The sequence below is a fragment of the Epinephelus moara genome, chromosome 3 (assembly GCF_006386435.1).
Source record: "Epinephelus moara isolate mb chromosome 3, YSFRI_EMoa_1.0, whole genome shotgun sequence".
Taxonomy (NCBI): Eukaryota; Metazoa; Chordata; class Actinopteri; order Perciformes; family Serranidae; genus Epinephelus; species Epinephelus moara.
The window spans coordinates 25,809,185-25,827,204 of record NC_065508.1 but is presented as its reverse complement, the minus strand read 5'-3'; the positions used below and the strand labels follow the sequence as shown (position 1 = coordinate 25,827,204).

The 18,020-nt window shown below is 39.5% G+C and overlaps 2 protein-coding genes across 2 annotated transcripts in view; one reads left to right on the top strand and one right to left on the bottom strand.

Annotated features, from left to right (window-relative positions):
- tmlhe (trimethyllysine hydroxylase, epsilon) overlaps window positions 1-3,719 on the top strand; it is a 9,444-nt gene extending 5,725 nt beyond the window's left edge. The window contains exons 3-7 of the mRNA XM_050034492.1: window positions 357-636; window positions 823-942; window positions 1,822-2,058; window positions 2,359-2,497; window positions 2,677-3,719. Of these exons, the coding sequence (XP_049890449.1) occupies window positions 357-636; window positions 823-942; window positions 1,822-2,058; window positions 2,359-2,497; window positions 2,677-2,808 (908 nt within the window). The 3' untranslated portion in view covers window positions 2,809-3,719. The remainder of the gene's footprint in view (window positions 1-356; window positions 637-822; window positions 943-1,821; window positions 2,059-2,358; window positions 2,498-2,676) is intronic.
- Window positions 3,720-9,463: 5,744 nt separating this feature from the next.
- On the bottom strand, window positions 9,464-17,602 carry LOC126383850 (V-set and immunoglobulin domain-containing protein 1-like). The gene is made up of 7 exons (XM_050034571.1): window positions 17,557-17,602; window positions 17,292-17,455; window positions 16,112-16,319; window positions 10,096-10,251; window positions 9,892-10,008; window positions 9,656-9,800; window positions 9,464-9,560 (listed from the first exon to the last, which is right to left on the bottom strand). The coding sequence occupies exons 1-7, from the start codon at window positions 17,600-17,602 to the stop codon at window positions 9,464-9,466; spliced, it is 933 nt and encodes a 310-aa protein (XP_049890528.1).
- Window positions 17,603-18,020: the final 418 nt, after the last annotated feature.

The following is an 18,020-nucleotide window of genomic DNA, read 5'->3' as shown; positions in this document are numbered from 1 at the left end:
TATCAAATTCACAAAAACTCTGTCTGAATACATTGCTCTTCTTAATGGGTTCAGTTGACTATTTAATCTGCAATTTCCTGTGACCTGTATCCCAAACACACACCATGTGAAACTGTACGTGGGCAACTGTGCACTCAATGGGTATGGACTAGTTTTCTAATATTATACAAATATACAAATTAGTTCGCTTTTCCCCCCAAGAATAGTTTATTCACACACTGTGATCTTCCCAAATATGCTTCAACCTTTCATAAATAATTCATTAAGATGAGTCAAAATCAGGTCATGCTTAGTATTTTTTATGCAATTTCCATTTATTGTACCTAATAACAATTTTATCCATTTCTGTATCCCAGGGCCCGGAGGTCATGTGTCAAAGTACAGCCTTAGCTGGCTCGCTGAGAACAGCTACGAAGGAAAGAAGCAGGCCATCGTCCAGCCACGTATCCTTTGGAATTCGGACATCTATAAGAATGCAAACGTACCCTCTGCCAAATGGGACAAGTTTATGAGCTGTGATGATGAAGTAAAGAAGTTTCTTCAGAACTACCTCCTGTATGGGATCGCTTTTGTAGATGATGTCCCAGTTACAGTCGAGGCCACAGAGGCAGTTACCCAGAGGGTCAGTCTCATCAGGTATGACATGGTTCTTTTAAGGCCTATGCTGCTGTATAACTTTCTCATACAAATGACATTTTCATGCCAATATTTTGCATTAATGATTTGTTTTCAATGGAAATATTCACAGGCAGCGCAGAAGATGTTCGGCCCTGTCAACTTATTCCTAATCCACTTGTGTTTTGTGTATTATTGATCCACAAGGGAGACGACATACGGAAGAATGTGGTGTTTCACCTCAGATTTTTCCAGAGGAGATTCTGCCTACAGCCAGCTGGCCCTGGACCGTCACACTGACACCTCCTACTTTCAGGAGCCATGTGGGTAGGTGCAGCAGAGATGAAGTGATGTGACCGTAATACACGGGAAGTCAAAGGAATGTCGTTTGTCAAGCATTGAAAAAGTAACATTAGAAAAGCTCTTTCTTCCCAGAAACAATTGTGCAGTTATTCTTAATAATTCACAGACTATGGAGGGCAAAAAATGACATAAGTGTCAGTAAATACATGTATATATATATAAATACAGGAATAAATAAATAGGACCTCCTACCTCATTAACATACAGACACAGATATACAGAAAATTCTATTTATGGATTTTTCAATTTTTTTCCAAATTTATTTAAACATTTATTTATTCTTTTTTTCAGCATTCTTTTAAATCTGTATTTATTTAAACATATTTATTTCCATATTCATTCATTAAACTCTATATTTTTAATGAATTTATTGTTTTATTTTCAGATATACTTATTTATTTTTGCATTTATTTATGCATTGGATTATTTACTTCCATAATTATTTATTCCTGTATTTTTTCCATAATTATTTATTTATTCCTGTATTTATTTCAGCATATTTATTTCCATATTTATTCGTGGATTTATTTGTTATTTATTTATTCTTGTATTTATTTTCTTATTTATATATGTTTCTATATTTATTTCTATATTTTTTATTCCTGTATTAATTCCTGCAGTTATTTATTTATTTATTTTTTTCTGTATTTATTTTTTACATATATTTATTTATTTATTTATTGATACTTAAGTAATCTTTCGTACTCCATAACAGACTTCAGTGTCAACAGTTTTCATTGTACTGAGCAGTTTTAATTTTGATATATCTTAAATGAAACCCAAGGAGAGAAAAGGTTTTGTTTTTAACACTTTCTGACTAAATGCTGCTGCTTGCTGTTGCAGAATCCAGGTTTTCCACTGCCTCAAACATGAGGGAACTGGGGGACGGACACTACTTGTGGATGGGTTCTACGCCGCTGAAAAAGTACGTCAGAGGTCTCCTGGAAACTTTGAGCTGCTTGCCCGCGTTCCCATCAGGCACGAGTACATTGAAAACACTGACAACCACCGAAACCACATGACGGGCATCGGCCCCCTGCTCAACGTCTATCCTTGGAACTATGAAATGTACCTGATTCGGTATGTCAGAGCTTTAATTTGATACTCACATCTCTGCAGTAGTGAATTATCAGGATTTTAATGTAGAACTTGATTTAAACTTTATACATCTCACTTTTTAGTTATTCATTACTTCCCTTGCATGAATATAATAACAAAGCAAACTTGTACTTACTTAAGGTTGGTTGAGAAACTTTAAAAAGGTCCTCAGTAGTTAGAATTTCTTGCCACTTTTTTAAGGAATATTCAGTAGCTTTAAAAGTATGCTTGAATGTTTTAAGTTTCCAAATAACGAGATTGTTGTGTCTTTTTTCCCAACAGATACAACAACTATGACAGATCAGTGATAAACACAATACCTCATGACATCGTTCGGCGATGGTATGTGGCACATCGAGAGTTGACGACAGAACTAAGGCGGCCAGAGAACGAGCTGTGGGTGAAGCTGACTCCAGGGAAAGTAAGAAAGTTCCACTGTTCAAGAAGGGGGTGCATTCAGAAAAGTCAAAAAACAAAAGTGTATAAATGCTTTTCCAAAATGCCAATTTTAATTGAATAATTTACAATTTTAGGACAACTGAATGATACAAATGTAGTTCAGTGTAATCTAAGGATTTGATCTTCTCTTTTCTTCATGAGGTGATTTTCATAGACAACTGGCGCGTCATGCACGGGAGGGAGTCTTTCACCGGCCTGAGGCAGCTCTGTGGATGCTACCTGACCAGAGACGACGTCCTAAGCTCTGCACGCTGCTTTGGTCTGCAGGCCTGATCCCGGACATGAAGCGCCTTTCAACAATGTGCCTATAGATTAGCCTGTGTGTTCAAGGTTCATTTTTTGCCATTGTACAACACAAACTTGGATAACATGTAATGCAAGCTGTAGTTCCTTTATGCTATATGATGGAATACGGAGTATAAGTTAAGGGCTTGCTTGCCAGACAGCAGCAGGGTAATCAGGCTGCTGGGGTTGGTATTGTCTTAGTATCCTTTGGGCTCTGCATGGGCACCATACCTCACTGATTCTCAGTAGATGGGTACCAATGATGTTCTGGGGCAGTTTTAATCACCCGCTGCAGAGCCCTCTTGTACTGAGCCGTGCAGAAATACTGCCACTTTGTGATGAATCTCGTCAGTGCTTTCTATTGCTCTACTTTAAAAGTTTACAAGAACTTTGCCTTATGGAGTTTCCTTATAAAACACAGCCATTTTATAGCCTCCTTAAACAGGATGAATGTTTGATAATCATGTCAGGTTCTTGATGATGATTCCCAGTGACTGAAAACTGTTAACCCACTCCACCTGAGCTCTACTGAAAGTACCTCCTTTGCCTCCTTTTCTGTAAAACTAACACTCTTTTTGCCAGATTTGCACAAAAAGCCGTATTTTGTTCAACAATCAACAGTCCTGCTTCCTGTTGTATTTTACTCACCCTTGCTCTTCATTTTTTAATTAACATTCATTGATTGTATTTCCTGAACTACACACTAAATGTATAAGCTCACAAATGGCTTGATATTGTTGAGCTCATGCGTCATATGATCACATTAAATGTTATCATGGAGAGTTGGATTGCACAAAATACATAAAGGAGTCAGTGATATTACCTTTCAGATAGTATCATTACAGTAAGTTACAACTAATTAGAAGTAAACAACAAGCTTAGGCTCAGTTGTTTTTTTAAGTACCTTTGACTTGATGTTGGCACTTGTTGAAAAGTTAATAAATAATATATTTTATGTATAGGCACCTTTCAAAGCACTCAAGGACGTCTTACAAGACAGTTAAAAAAACAAGCAGCAATGTATCCTTAGATCATAAAATCAAACAATTCCGTAAAATAAAATAAAAGTTAATAAAACGACTAGACAGAAATCATAATTATGTCGTTGGGGAGAGTGTTCCAGAGGCGGATGGAAGAATGGCTGAAGGCTCTAGAACCCATGGTAGTAAAGCTGGCAGATGGTGATGTGAGTTGGTTTGAGTTGGGCCTTAAAAGTGAGAAGCAGAATCTTGAGGCCAGTGAAGCTGCTGGAGAACAGGAGTGATGTGATCTATGGAGGGGGTTCTGGTAATGATACAGGCGGCTGAATTCTGGACCAAGACACTTGAGAGGGAAACCAAAGAGGACAGAATTGCAATAATCAATAGGAGATGTAACCAAGGAATGAACAAGGATAGCAGTACTCTGAGCTGTAAGTGATGGGTGAGGACAATTAATATTTCGTAGATGAAAGTATGCAGGCTGAGTAACATTATTGATGTGACACCTCAAAGGCCAATGTACTGTCCAGGACGACACCCTGACTCTTAACCTGAGAGGATTAGCCAAAGTAGATTTAGTACCCACAAGGAGAACCTCAGTCTTATCAGGTTGGAGAAAGTTGCATGAAAGCCAAGTGCATAGATAGAGCTGGGTGTCATCAGCGTAGCAGTGGAATTGAATACTAAATTTTCTGAAGAGTTAAAGGATCATTAAGTTATTTCAGTTATTATAAGTCATCCTCTGGGGAACATTAACCTCTGTACAGACCTTCAGAAGTTGTTGAGATATTTTCGGTCTGGACCAAAGTGGTAGATTAACCACTAAGCTGCATTCAAAGTTCACTTAACACAAGGGTCATTTTATGTTACAGTAGTGAGGTGTGTGAGTGTAAGATATCTCTGGGCAGTGAGTTGTCCCTCTCAGTCTAAATGCAAACTTATTTTATGATAATACATTTTAGAATCACTTTCCAGCATCTGTTTACAGATGTGAATTTGTTTGCCGACATGCTTACTGATTTACAGTTTCAGTCATTTATCTTTCAGTTGGCGGATTAACAAGTCACTTTAAACTGTGAGAATACTGACAGCCAGTCTGCAAAGGAAGATCCTTTCACTTCGGTATGATACATGACCAGGTGCTGTCAGTGTGTAATGGCACCTGACAGTGTCGGGGAAATGGGGTGAAAAGTCTGAGTAGGACTGGGACGACGGTGTTTCCTTCTTATATGAATGTAAAGCCAAACCCTGTTGTTTTTTTCTAAACTACATGCTTTTGTTGCCCATCTGTGAAAAGGGAAGTGTACTTTGAAAGGACACAATGCATGTAACAGGCTGAAGTTGACACAGCGTCCTAGAATGTCAACAACCGATGCACCCATGCTACCCTGCACGTCACATGTAGACGTGCAATGTCCACAACCAATATGTGATGAGGTCAGAGTGAGAATGTGTTGACTTACTTACACAAATGTCATGAGAAGTGGAGCAGGCCGACCCAAATGCAGGAGATGGAAGGAAACAGCAACTCAAAAAGATTACTCCTTTCCTGCCAGGGAAACAGCAACTGAACATCACACAAGTAAATCAAGGATCCATCAAAAACTGAACTGAAAACCAGGATTTAAATACAGACTAGTCTGACGGGGAGATGAAGAGCAGGCGGAGAAAAAGGGTGGAGAAGCTCAGGTGTGGGGAATAAGGTGATGAGGCAGAAGAACAGGCAGGGAGCTGATTGGCTGGGAAAAACTCAGGATTGCGGCAAGAACTAATGAGGCTAATACAGGACAGGTGTGTAGGTAGGAGGGGACAGGAGGGGAAGAACACAATAAACTGAAACCAAGAAAACTCAATTTTCTTAATAAAAAAATGACCAAGTGAAAACTAAGTGAGAATAACTCATGAAGCCTACTTAAATGAGTCCTAAACAGACACTTAGTCCAATCTTCCCAAAAGTCTGAAGGCATCAGGACATAGCCAATATAATATAATTTATTACTTCCCACCTCCTAATTGTAAAACCACCACAGAAGCTCATGGGGCCAGATGCAGCAGTTACCCAGGTGGGTGACTTCACACATTTGGTAAGTCTGAAACTGTCCCAAAATTCGGCTAAACCATTGGCGCAGATTTTGAAGGAGACTCAGGGGACATGTCCCCCTCAATATTTAGAACACAAGCATTGTCCCTGGCATAAAGACCATTAAAGTAGCAGAGGACTTTTATTTATTTTGATGAACTGAGAACGTGACTTATAGACATAACAATGCCTCTGGTAAAGTAGGTGACAGGAAGTACAGAAAGGTGCATAAAAAAATCACCAGAATGAAGGAAATTAAGTGTTTGATGCTCAAAATTTCTCAGGAGAGAGCCCCCTGACCTCCCACTTAATAAGTGCCCCCCTTAATGTTGATACAAAACCTACCCTCTTGAGCCAAACAAGTTTCTAATAGGCTAACCTTACTTGGGTTCTGCTGCTGATGTGGTACAATATGGCTGTGTTGCATATACAGCAGCACATTGAAAGCAGACTGTGAATTATCCATGTAAATTAGGTTGGCAAAACCTCTTCTTAGTTAAAGTGTAACCTGTGAAAGAAAATGAAGGTGGTGCAGAAGCTTTTCATTTGGCTCCATAAAGGAAAATATATTGAAGGTCTGTGCAGCCTTTGCATTTGCCAAATAATTACAGAAGTGTTTGTGATCAAACCAGTGACTCAATGATTTCTGGCCTTTACATTTCTGCCTGGAATACAATGGCTGGAGTTGTCGCCACAAAAATGAAAATCTGTAGAACAATGTGAAGACAACACAAGTATGTTTTGGATCTATAAAAGTAGGATCTTGACTCAAACCTGAAGACATGACAGTGCTGCTGGTGCTACATGTTCACTGCCACCTAGATGAAACTGAATACTATCGATTATGGTCAGACTGAAATACCTACATGACTCATTGACTCAGAAAACATAATATTTTATTTTAATCAGGATCTGAACATCATTACACAAACTTTATCCACAGCTGTTTGACAGTTTGTATTAGCCAAGATCGATTAAAAATACATCTGAAAGCCCATTTATCCTTTGCTTTGGGAGTTAGTTGGTAATATCCATTAACTGTAAAAAAGGATTCATTTTTTTATAGTTAATGTTAAGGTTCTGTATATGACATTCAGAGCATTAATATAGCAGCAAATCACTATTTGCTATGTAAAGATATAGATAAAGTCAAGCTCCCTCAGAGTGTGATGTAATCCTAGCTTCTCTACTTGTTGTTGTGGTAGACCAGGCGTAGGCCAAAAAAAAATCTGTCTGAAGCCACAAAACATATTTGAGCCTTATAAGGAAGGTAACACAAAGCTTATTACGTCTTAAAGGAGTTATATGTAAGAAATCTAAAGCAAATAGTCGTAAAATCATCCTAATATGTCACAGAGACTAAGGAATAATGTTCATATAACATACTGATCTCACCGACAACAATANGGCAGCAGCGTTAGCAGTCCCGGTACATAGCATTAGCAGCCGGCTCCTCCTCAGCCTTATCCCGGCAGCAGCGTTAGCAGCAGAGAAGCCGGACTTGCTCGAACGGTCCGCTGGAAAACCGAAGATCAAGGACGTTGCGACGCGGCCCTGCCACGGCAAACAAATCAGTCTCCAGCGTGCCGCTGTCCAGCAACTTCGAATCTGTAGGGGAGGGAGGGCAGACACGACTCGCGGCAGTATTTTGAATTTGAGTGCAGTAACCGTTTTGGCCACATTCTTACATACAGCGCCTTTAACTAACATTTGTAACTTCATGTCATGGCGGCAGTGTTGCCAACTCCTCAGTAAGAAAAGTAGCTATTGGCTGTCCTAAAAGTCGCTAAAACGTCATCGCCTAATTTGAATAATTGTCCATATGCATGTAATTGTAATGGCTGCTGAAGGAGAGAGGAATAACGTCGTGGGAGAGACAAAAACTGAGTAAAAAAACACCCTGAATATGTTTAGAACTACAAATTAACCTTCTTTCAGTGATTTATATGAGACAAAGAAAATTTTACATTTACATCCCGCCCTGACTGTAAACCAGGTCGGGATCAGCCAGTGGCAGTTCCGCACATGTGCAATTCATTTGCAGTCTGGGCGTGGAGGGGTTAACATCTCCTGCTCTGACTGCTGCTGGGAGGGAGGACTGGGCCGTCTGTGTGTGCTTTGGGGCGAGAGAGGAGCCCACGGCAGCATCCGCTGCTCGTTGAGAAGAATAAGAATGATACGTGCTCTCACAACAGAGTCTCCAGAAGTCTTCAATAACATAAGAAAAAGTCGCTAGATTTGTCGCTAGTCGCTTTTTTGAAAAAGAGTCGCTAGAGGGGTCTGAAAAGTCGCTAAATATAGCGACAAAGTCGCTAAGTTGGCAACACTGCATGGCGGCGCAGACCTCCTGTTTATTTTTGTAAGCTGAAACCATTTTCCATTTACTTTAATTTCACAGATAAGAAACAATAAATTGTGAAGACAATAAAGCCTCCACAAAATAGCATTTTAAGTCTTGTGTGTGATTTATCCTGTCTTCATATGAGCAGAGGAAATCTCCGCTCATTGCAGGCTAATTTATACAATGTAAAATGCCATAGGCCTGTGCTATTAACGTTAGCATGTAGTATTTGTTTGGAAAACGTGTTTAGTACAAGACAGTTGTTTTGTCAGTGAACCTTGTGAGTTGTAATCGAACCGAATTTTGTAACGTTACCCTTGCTAAATGTTGCTGTGTCCCTGGCTTCATAGGAGTTAAGGAAAAGTAGCCGCTAGGCTAATTTATACAATGTAAAATGCCATAGGCTTGTGCTAATAACGTTAGCATGTTGTATTTGTGGGGAAAACGTGTCCAGCAAAAGACAAGTGCTTTGTCTGTGAATCCTGTGAGTTATAGTGAAGCTGATTTGTGTACTTGTGTTTGAAATTGTCTCAATTAAGCCATGTTTAATGTGTGTTTAATGTATGTTTTGGGTGAGTCAACTAAACTTTACAGCACTTCACAGAAACCTCCACTGCCGACTAGTGTTTTGGAGGTGTAACTGCAGAGTTAGCACTGTCACCACTGTTGCCATTGTTAGCACTGTTAGCTACCAGCCACCGGATTAGCCACCTCCATGTTGACAGCCGTGAGCAAACAATCCTGACCTGTATCATAGAAATGCTCTGAATGTTGTATGAAGCTCCTTTAAGATATTTTATTTTACACAATATTATCTTAATAAAGGTGATCGTACTGATGCATGATGCAGATTCTACCCGCAACAACCCGTTTTTTTTTTTGTTGTCCTATTTCAAACAATAAATTCAAGTATTTGTTTTAATATTATGTAGCTTGTATATCCAATGCTGGGCTCATCAACATGGTTTCAATGTCATATTTACTGTAAAAAAACAAAGCACCGCAAACATTCAAGCTAATTTTATGTTAAAAAACTGACACATGAAAAAAAGCTGTTAAAGGCTGGATTGATGGTAAGCATAAAAACTTTGATTTAGAAAACAAGTAACAAAATGCAGAACATGAACATGAACTCTGCCATATTGATTAAATTTGAGAGTGACGTATAGTGAAGACTGAACATCCTATTGTTCAGAGGAGTGACGTTGCTCCAGTTGTTTTCAGCCGCCCCTTTTTTTTTTTTTAGGCTTGTTGCTCTTCTGCCTCAGCATGGACGGTGCCAGCTGTGGTTGCCACGGGAACACTCTCTGAGGCTTCCTGGGCCTGAGGAGAGCTCCTCCTAGTGGACAGAGGGAGAGTTGATGTGTCACACTTGAACTGGGAATAACTTGATGAAATGCAACAGCATTAAAAAAATAAAAGTAAAAGTCTAACTTCATCTCGTTGGCCTCTGATACTTTGACCTCTTTGTATTTGTGTTTCTTCACAGTGTGAGCGATGAACCACACAACCAGGAGGATCAGTACACACCCGAGCAACGCGCCGATCACTGCACCAGCAATCACTCCATCGCTCACTTCTGTACAAACAAAAGTGAATGAAACCTTTTGAAGTATTTTTGTTGTTTTTTTGGTACATAATTTCAACAAAAAACAAAAATGTAAACGTACCAGCACTCAGCTCCACAGTGCAAGATGCAGATCCCACTGCATTTGTAGCATTGCACTGGTACTCCCCAAACTGAAACTGGGATATGTTTCCGATGTTCAGTACTCCAGTTGGGGTTACTGAGGAGACAAGTGTACATGTGTGTTTTAAGAGGATGAAGGCACACATGTAAACAAGTACAACACAAACACATACGCAGTACTAACCTCTTCCCAGTACAGGCCTCCTGGTCTTAGCCTGATCCAGTCTGGTCCAGGTGTACGTCGGCTTCGGGCTCCCATGCTCACTGTGGCAGGTCAGAGTAACCAGGTGACCCAATTCCACGTCACCGTGGACGGAGCAGTAAGGAACAGAGGGCCTCTCTGACAGACCACAGGAAGGATGCATGAGTTTATTTGGTGACTTTATATTTGGTAAACCTTCTTTATTATGGTGCACATGTTCAGTTAATAGAAATGAATGATACTTTTCATACTGTTGCAGCAACAGCTTCAGACTGAATTGATCCTGAGAGGTTTGGTCATACAATTTGTGGAGCACCAAGTTTGATATGATTATGCATTTTCAGTTAGTCTATCAATCACTGCCAGTTTCATCTAACTACTTTAATTATACTTTAAAGGGAGAGTTCACCCCAAAATCAAAACTACATATTTTTCCTCTTACCTGTAGTGCTGTTTATCAGTCTAGATTGTTTTGGTGTGAGTTGCCGAGGGTTGGAGATATGAGCCGTAGAGATGTCTGCCTTCTCTTAACTCTAATGGAACTAGATGGCACTCAGCTTGTGGTGCTCGAAATGCCAAAAAAAGTACATTGGAAAAATTCAACAGCAATGTCTCTTTCTAGAAATCATGACCTGGTTACTCAAGATAATCTTTAAACATGTGGGTCAGATCGCAGGCGTTGGAAAACAATTGTATCAAAATAAAATAATAACAATATAATCTAATTTAATGTTGTAACATTTTTATGCTCTCACTGTTTACTTCATGTTGGCTCTGACTTTTGCGCCAGCTGAAATATGAGAGCCACTTCAATCAGGTGCGTTACCAACAGGCACATTTACTGTGGTGATGCTGCTCAGTATTATAACAATAAGCCAAAAATATTCATTTGAATTGTTTTTTCCTGAATTACCTTTGCTTTACTACACAATACTAACCTGGAAATCCAGATGCCCTGCCCCAAGCAAATTTGAATTTGCTCTGCATGGGGATCTGGCCCTGATGAGCAGAGCCTGTTGAATCGCCATCGGACCAATCAGATCAGTCTATCTGATAGAGGCGGGCTCTGGGCGAGTAACATGATGACGACATTGCTGCACCGTAAGAGTCTAAAAGTAAACAGCCAAGATGGCAGCTGCCGAAGGACCGCATCCATTCAGTTTAACTTTGGAAGAAACGCTAAGCCAACTACACTTATCTTTTTCCTTGAGAGAGGAACAGAAGACTGCCCAAGAAGCCTTCGCTTCTAAGAAGGACGTTTTTACCGTTTTGTCGACGGGATACGGCAAAAGCATAATATATCAGTTAGCCCCACTGTTCAGCAAATAAATGGGGCTTAGTGCAATGAATATGTCACCTTGTTTTTTGCTCTGATTGGCCATCGTGTTATCCAATTGCGTGCGGCGGCATTTAATATGCCTCAGTTATTGCCGCCCCTTGGGTAGGAAGGGTGTATCGGTGAGGGCCAGACTCAAAATCTTTCTAGATTTGAGTCTGGATTTCCAGGCTACACAATACCTTAGTTTCATGTGTATAACATGTCCCAAAATGATCACTTTAAATGTGCTGCCTAACCACATTATTTCTGTGCGTGGTTATTATAGGATTTGTGGTTTTGGGTCAGGCTGCAGATCTTTTGTCGACGGGTAGGCTGGGATTGTGGAAATAATTTGTCATATGTACATTGTACATTGCATGTTGGATGTTGCATGTTGCACATGGCGGTGCCTGTTCAGGAGTGGGTCTTTGGTTTGGTAGAATGTAAATAGTTGCTACATGAAAAGGCTCACAACAAAGTGTCTGAGTAACTGTGTCTTGATTTCTGGAAAGAGACATTGCTGTTGAGTTTCTCACATGCATTTTTTTAGCGCTTTGAGCACCACAAGCTGAATTCCATTTTATTGGAGAAAATGCAGACATCGCTACAGCCGCATATGTTCAACAGTGGCCAACTGACACCATCAATCTAGACTGACGATAAGAGGTATAATATGTATTTTTGATTCTAGGGTTAACTGTCCCTTTCAGACAGTGTTGGAAGAAGTGCCTTAAGATACAATTTTTTAAACTGTATTTTGCAGTAAAAGCACCAGCACAATTGAAAAATATTCCATCATGAGTGTAGGTCCTGCATTCAAAATCCTGACCAAAATATACTAAAAGTATATTTTAGATTTGTACAGTATAGTCTGTAAATCACAGCCATTGTTGTAGACAGCATGTTGGGCTTTTGTCCTGTCGACTCAACAACACTTTGTACCACGCCTGGATGAACCCATATCTATAAAGCTATAAAGAAAGATAGGAGCTGCACTGTATACTCTAAAATAGGTCATAACCGTCACATCAAAGAAGAGAAAAGATGAAATGTATAAATCTGTGTGTCTTGTAACAAAGACTTTACAGATATGCGTTTGTTGAAATGACAAATCCTTCGCTTGTTGTTAATCAAACAGGGCGTCGTGTGTGTGTGTCCGTTAGTCATCAGGAGGCAGGAAGTGTGTTGGGAGTGGCCTTACGACTCTCTGCTCCTGAGTTGAGACTGAATCTTTGCTGTATATTCCACAGTGCCTGCCTGCTTATCATTTCACTGTATTAATAACACAGTTCTGCTCAAACATCTTTAAAATGACAACATTATTTTTTTAACGACTGAGTTTTCACAACAAGGGTAGAGCTTATATTTGTAATTCATAATAGACTACGCTCTCTCTGTAAATATTACCATATGTAACAGCAAGCCATGATGAAAAGCTTTGATCCCACCATAATCAGCACGAGAACAGCCATACATATTCATACAGCACTTAAGCATACATCACATTCAGCGTGTAGTCCTGTAAACATTTTCATAAAGGCTGAGATTATGAAGGCGTGTGTTTAGCATGCAGCAGATGTTGATGTATATTCTGTATGCAGTACAAGGATGCAGTCACAGTCCTACTCTAATTTTCCAACACTGACAATGAGGAGACTGCTGCAGTAACCATGGAAACTACTGAGGATACTGAAGCCTGCAAGGTTGTCACTGGTAACTCAGTGAATGAGAGGATTCAAACTGAATGTAATCCCCTAATCACACCATTCAGGGCCACTGTTTTAATAGATTTGTTAATGTTACGGCACTGATAAAGATACAGTAATCTCAGCACTCAAATATCTCACTGAAATCAGAGTCATCTAGCTTAGGTTGAGTCTCACACTGGGATTTTACGTTAAAAAATACTCGGGTGAAAGTGAAAGAGTAGCTCACTCAGAGATGATTAACGTAGCCCCAGTGTTGGCGAGTAACTAATGACATTTAACAGAGCTGTGTAATTAAATTGGAAAATAAATGTAATTTTAATCAGTTACAGTTGCTGAGGAAAAAATATGTAATTAAATTACAGTTAGGTCCTGTATCCACATGGCACGTTTTTCTCAGCACAGGTGTCTTTTTTCAGTTGTCGCCAATGAGGAGAGTGTATGCGAGAAAAGGCACCACGATCAGCGTATTTTTTTTCAGAGTGCTTCACCTTTATTTTTTTTTGTAGTAATTTATATTGTAGTAATTTATATTATTTTCTTCTGAACAGAAATAAACAGCATGAAATGGCATACATTGTATGGCCATATAAATCTGTAAAAACAGGGTACAAAGACCGGAGAGGTTACACAGTTGTATAGTTAGACAAAAGACAATGCAGGAATAAACTGAGTAAAAGAAAATTAACAATACTAAAAAAAAAAAAAAAAAAAAAAAAAAAAAGACTAGGCTGGGAAATGGTGCCAATAAAGAAGTGCCAAAAACTGCAGTTCCTCTAATGGCCACTTGAGGCTGACTCTAAAAGTAAATCCCATGTTAAAATGTCCAACTTTTAAGCAGAAATAAACATGTTTACAGCCAGGTACAAAAATCAATTTTGGTCTCTTTAGCTAATTTCAACAGTCGTGACAACTGAACAGAGGGTGATTTTTTTAAACAACTCACCTGTTTATGTTTTATCAAGGCCCAAAGTTATGCATATTTAAGTGCGGGGACGCTTGATTGACAGGCTATGAGTCAAATTTACCCCTCCTTTCTCCACAGCTCTAGCTTCTCGCCCAAATATGGTCACCTCTGGCTCCAAAAAACCAACATGGCGATGACCAAAATGCAAAATTCAAGGCTTCAAAATGGCAGTGCTCAAACCAGTGGGTGAAATCAAGGTAGCTACGTCCATTATTTATGCAGTCTATGGTTGGGACGAATTTCATGGCAACACCATTAAGGGTAGGACGGCTGACAAGGAGCCGTCTCTATGCAGACAGGCTCCAATCATTTGTTATCGAAACATCGAAATGCTCAACATCAAACCTGAAAAAATCTACAGGTAAGTAAATGTGACTGTAATCAGTCACATAAGAAAGTAATCCAAAATTAATCAAACGTAATAAGTTGCATTACTTAGATGAAGTAATTAAAATAGTTACATTGTTTAATACATTTAGGGTAACTAGTAACCTCTAAACTATTAGATTTCAAATGTAACCTTCCTAACACTTTGTAGGCCTGCATTCACATGGAAAATATGAGGAAGCAGAATGATCACTGCGGGATTACAACATTTAAATATACGACTTAAATTAAAAAAGAAAATGTAAGTGTTATTCTTGAGACCAAAAACTTCAACGAGACTGATGGTGTGCTTTGGCTCTCCTTTCTCAGCTAGCCACACCCCTACGAGCAGGAGAATAATAGCCAAAGCACCAGCACAAGGTTTCAGTTAGATTTTTTTCTCCCCTTTTCTTTGTTTTCATAGCAGTTTCAAATCACACCAGACTACACCCAGACCCAGGTGTGAACGCTGGTATGATAAACCGGTCAGAGCACCACGCGCACACAACATGATCGGCTACTTCTGCTTTCTGCCATAATGCAAATATTCAGCCGATACTGCTGATAGGTGTGGTCCAGTAGTGTGAAATCTCACACACACCTATTGTACACTCTCAGTGTTTTCGACCTCTTCTCAGGGCGGTGTTGATATTTGTACAGATATTGTTATTATATATATTTTCCTCACTCTCACCCAATTACTTTTACAGCTACTTGAAGTAACAGGTGAATTAACTCAAAGTCTTAAAGGGACAGTTCACCCTAAAATGAAAAATACATATTTTACCTCTTACCTGTAGTGCTGTTTATCAGTCTAGATTGTTTTGGTGTGAGCTGCCGAGTGTTGAAAATATCGGCCATAGAGATGTCTGCCTTCTCTCCAGTATAATGGAACTAGATGGCACTCGGTTTGTGGTGCTCAAAGTGCCAAAAAATACATTTGAAAAACTCAACAGTAATGTCTTTTTCCAGAAATCATGATCTGGTTACTCAAGATAATCCACAGACCTTGTTATGAACAGTTTCATGTAGGAACTATTTTCTTTCTACCAAACTACATCCACCAACTGTATCACTGTGCAGAAGGAAGTGTGCATCTACTCATGGACGAGAGGCTCATGCTTGTGACAGCACGAGATGTAATTAATGGCGTCCTCCTCGGCTGAGCTGTAACGTTAGCTAGCTCAGTGGTGCTAGCCAAGCTAACAGTGCTCATGCTCTCTTCTGCACGGTGATTTGGTTGGTGGGTGCAGTTCGGTAGTAGAAAATAGTTCCTATATGACACGGCTGGATTATTTTGAGTAACCAGGCCATGATTTCTGGAAAGAGACATTACTGTTTAGTTTTTCAAGTGAGTTTATTTGGCACCTTGAGCACCACAAACCGAGTGCCATCTGGTTCCATTATATTGGAGAGACGACAGACATCTCTACATCCGATATCTAACATTCGGCAACTCTCACCAAAACTATCTAGGCTGATAAATAGCACTACAGATAAAAGATAAAATATATTTCTGATTTTGGGATGAACCATCTCTTTACAAGTAAAGGTGGTCACCAATTTCATTAATGACTTGTGTTTTACTATACATCCAAGACAGTGAAACATTTCTTTTTACAACTCTTGGAGTTAACTTACCAAGAACAGTCACAATGATATTGGCCTCAGACTGTCCGTCCACATCAGGAATGTTGTGAACCTGACAAGTGTAGACCCCACCATCCGATGGCTGCATGTTGCTTATTATTATTGAGGCGTTTTTGGTAGTACCGGGAGAAGAGGTAGGCTGCAGCCTGTCCTTATAAGGCTTTGAAATGACCTCTTCTCCTGATTGGTAGTAATACACCTGAAAGCAGATGGCAACAAGTTAGGCTATGTGATACAATAAAGAGACAAATGATATTTCAGAGTAAAACCTCATTGTTGTTAAGCGGGTTTTTGTTAGGAGGCTAATTAAAGTAATGTTACAATTTATAGATAAAATGTGGATACTCAGCAATGACACTGCACATTTGTAAGGCAGTTGGTTACATTAGAATTGCCAGAACAGAAATCTGTTACATCATTAAAAAAGCTGTGTGAAAAAGAAATAATACATACCGTATATCCTTGACTTAGTCCCTATTAAACTAAATTAAAAAATACAAACTGTTCCCAGGGCCTAAATGAATGACTTTTAGTGTAATTGCATCCAGATGGTATCATTTTATTCAAGAACTAACTTGAGTACCTGTGGCAGCTAATTAAACGTTAGTCGTCCTGTTAAATTAATTCAAAACTTTGAATAATAACCTGCAATCGCTCAGATTTTTTTAAAATTAAATCTGCTTTTATCTTATTTCTCAATCACAGGCTTTGTTGTCTCAGTGAGGTGTGGCTCCCTGCAGTTGGTCAACGATACGCGGCACACTGAAAAAGGCGCTAACCAGTGCACAAGATGAGCTTTTGGTAAATGTTAAAGCTTTGTAATGAAGTCCATTTAAAAGCAATAGAAAGTCTGAATATCTTCCAAAGTGGTGAGCTCTGTCATTAGATCCCACCTGGCGTAAATCTGTAACCGATTAAAAGGACAAAACGTCACTTTTGCAAACATTAAAGAAACTCCAAAGTGACTGATGTCTCTACAGTAGGCTATCACTCAAAGCCCTGTGGAGTCATTAAACAAACACTGTGAGCTCCAGGACTGAAACCAAACACACAGGGGAAAGGTTCACTTTTGTGCTTGATATATTTAATGGAAATACACTGATACTGATAATACTACACATTTGGCCTAATGTGGTACAAATCTCTGATCTGGACAGCAGTGTGTGTCTACCTGCTGCGGCGCACTGGAGGACGTTGACTCAAAGTCCCACTGAATGGTAAGGCCTGTGGTGGTCTCCACGGTAGTCACGAATGTACATGGGAGTAGGACGCTTCCACCCACTGTCACACTGACATGTTTGCGCGGAGTCTTGACTGTGATCAGTTCAACGCATCCTACAAAACAACAAGTTCATTTCAAAATCACAGATTACTAAAAGCAAATAAAAATACTCCTCAAAACACAGAATTATAAGAAGAAGCAGAGATGAAGTTACCTATTACGCTTATAAGCACCAACCAGCGCAGTGATGTGGGGCACATCTTCACACATAAAATCTTCTCAACAACTGAACTCTGCACTTTCCACAGTTGACTCCTGCAAGCAGAACCAGAAGAGAGGATAAAAAAAAAAAAAAAAAGTTTCGATGTCGTAGGCAAGGTTACAATATGCTGGCTAATGGATTGGCTGTTTCGATGTCGTAGGCAAGGTTACAATATGCTGGCTAATGGATTGGCTGATACTGTTGATAACACCATGTTTGCATTTCCATGTTTGCCAGACTGGGTGTGTGAAGCCTGTTGTTTTTTAAAAAAGGTTGATGTAGCCGTTAATAATTTGTGGCAGGGGCAGCTGAGAACTAGAAAAAACTCGCCTGTTCATACATGTATGAATACCACAGTGTGCATTCACACGCAAAAAAATATATTGAAGTACGACTTCTTTAAGTATACTCCTATG

Excerpts from the sequence above, each read along its gene's own strand:
- LOC126383850 (XM_050034571.1), bottom strand. The coding sequence starts at position 17,602 with ATGTGCCCCACATCACTGCGCTGGTTGGTGCTTATAAGCGTAATAG. Across the intron at positions 16,320-17,291 it reads CCTCCAGTGCGCCGCAGCAG|GTGTATTACTACCAATCAGG; the intron begins GTAGACACACAC and ends ATCTGCTTTCAG. Across the intron at positions 9,801-9,891 it reads CACTGTGGAGCTGAGTGCTG|AAGTGAGCGATGGAGTGATT; the intron begins GTACGTTTACAT and ends TTGTTTGTACAG.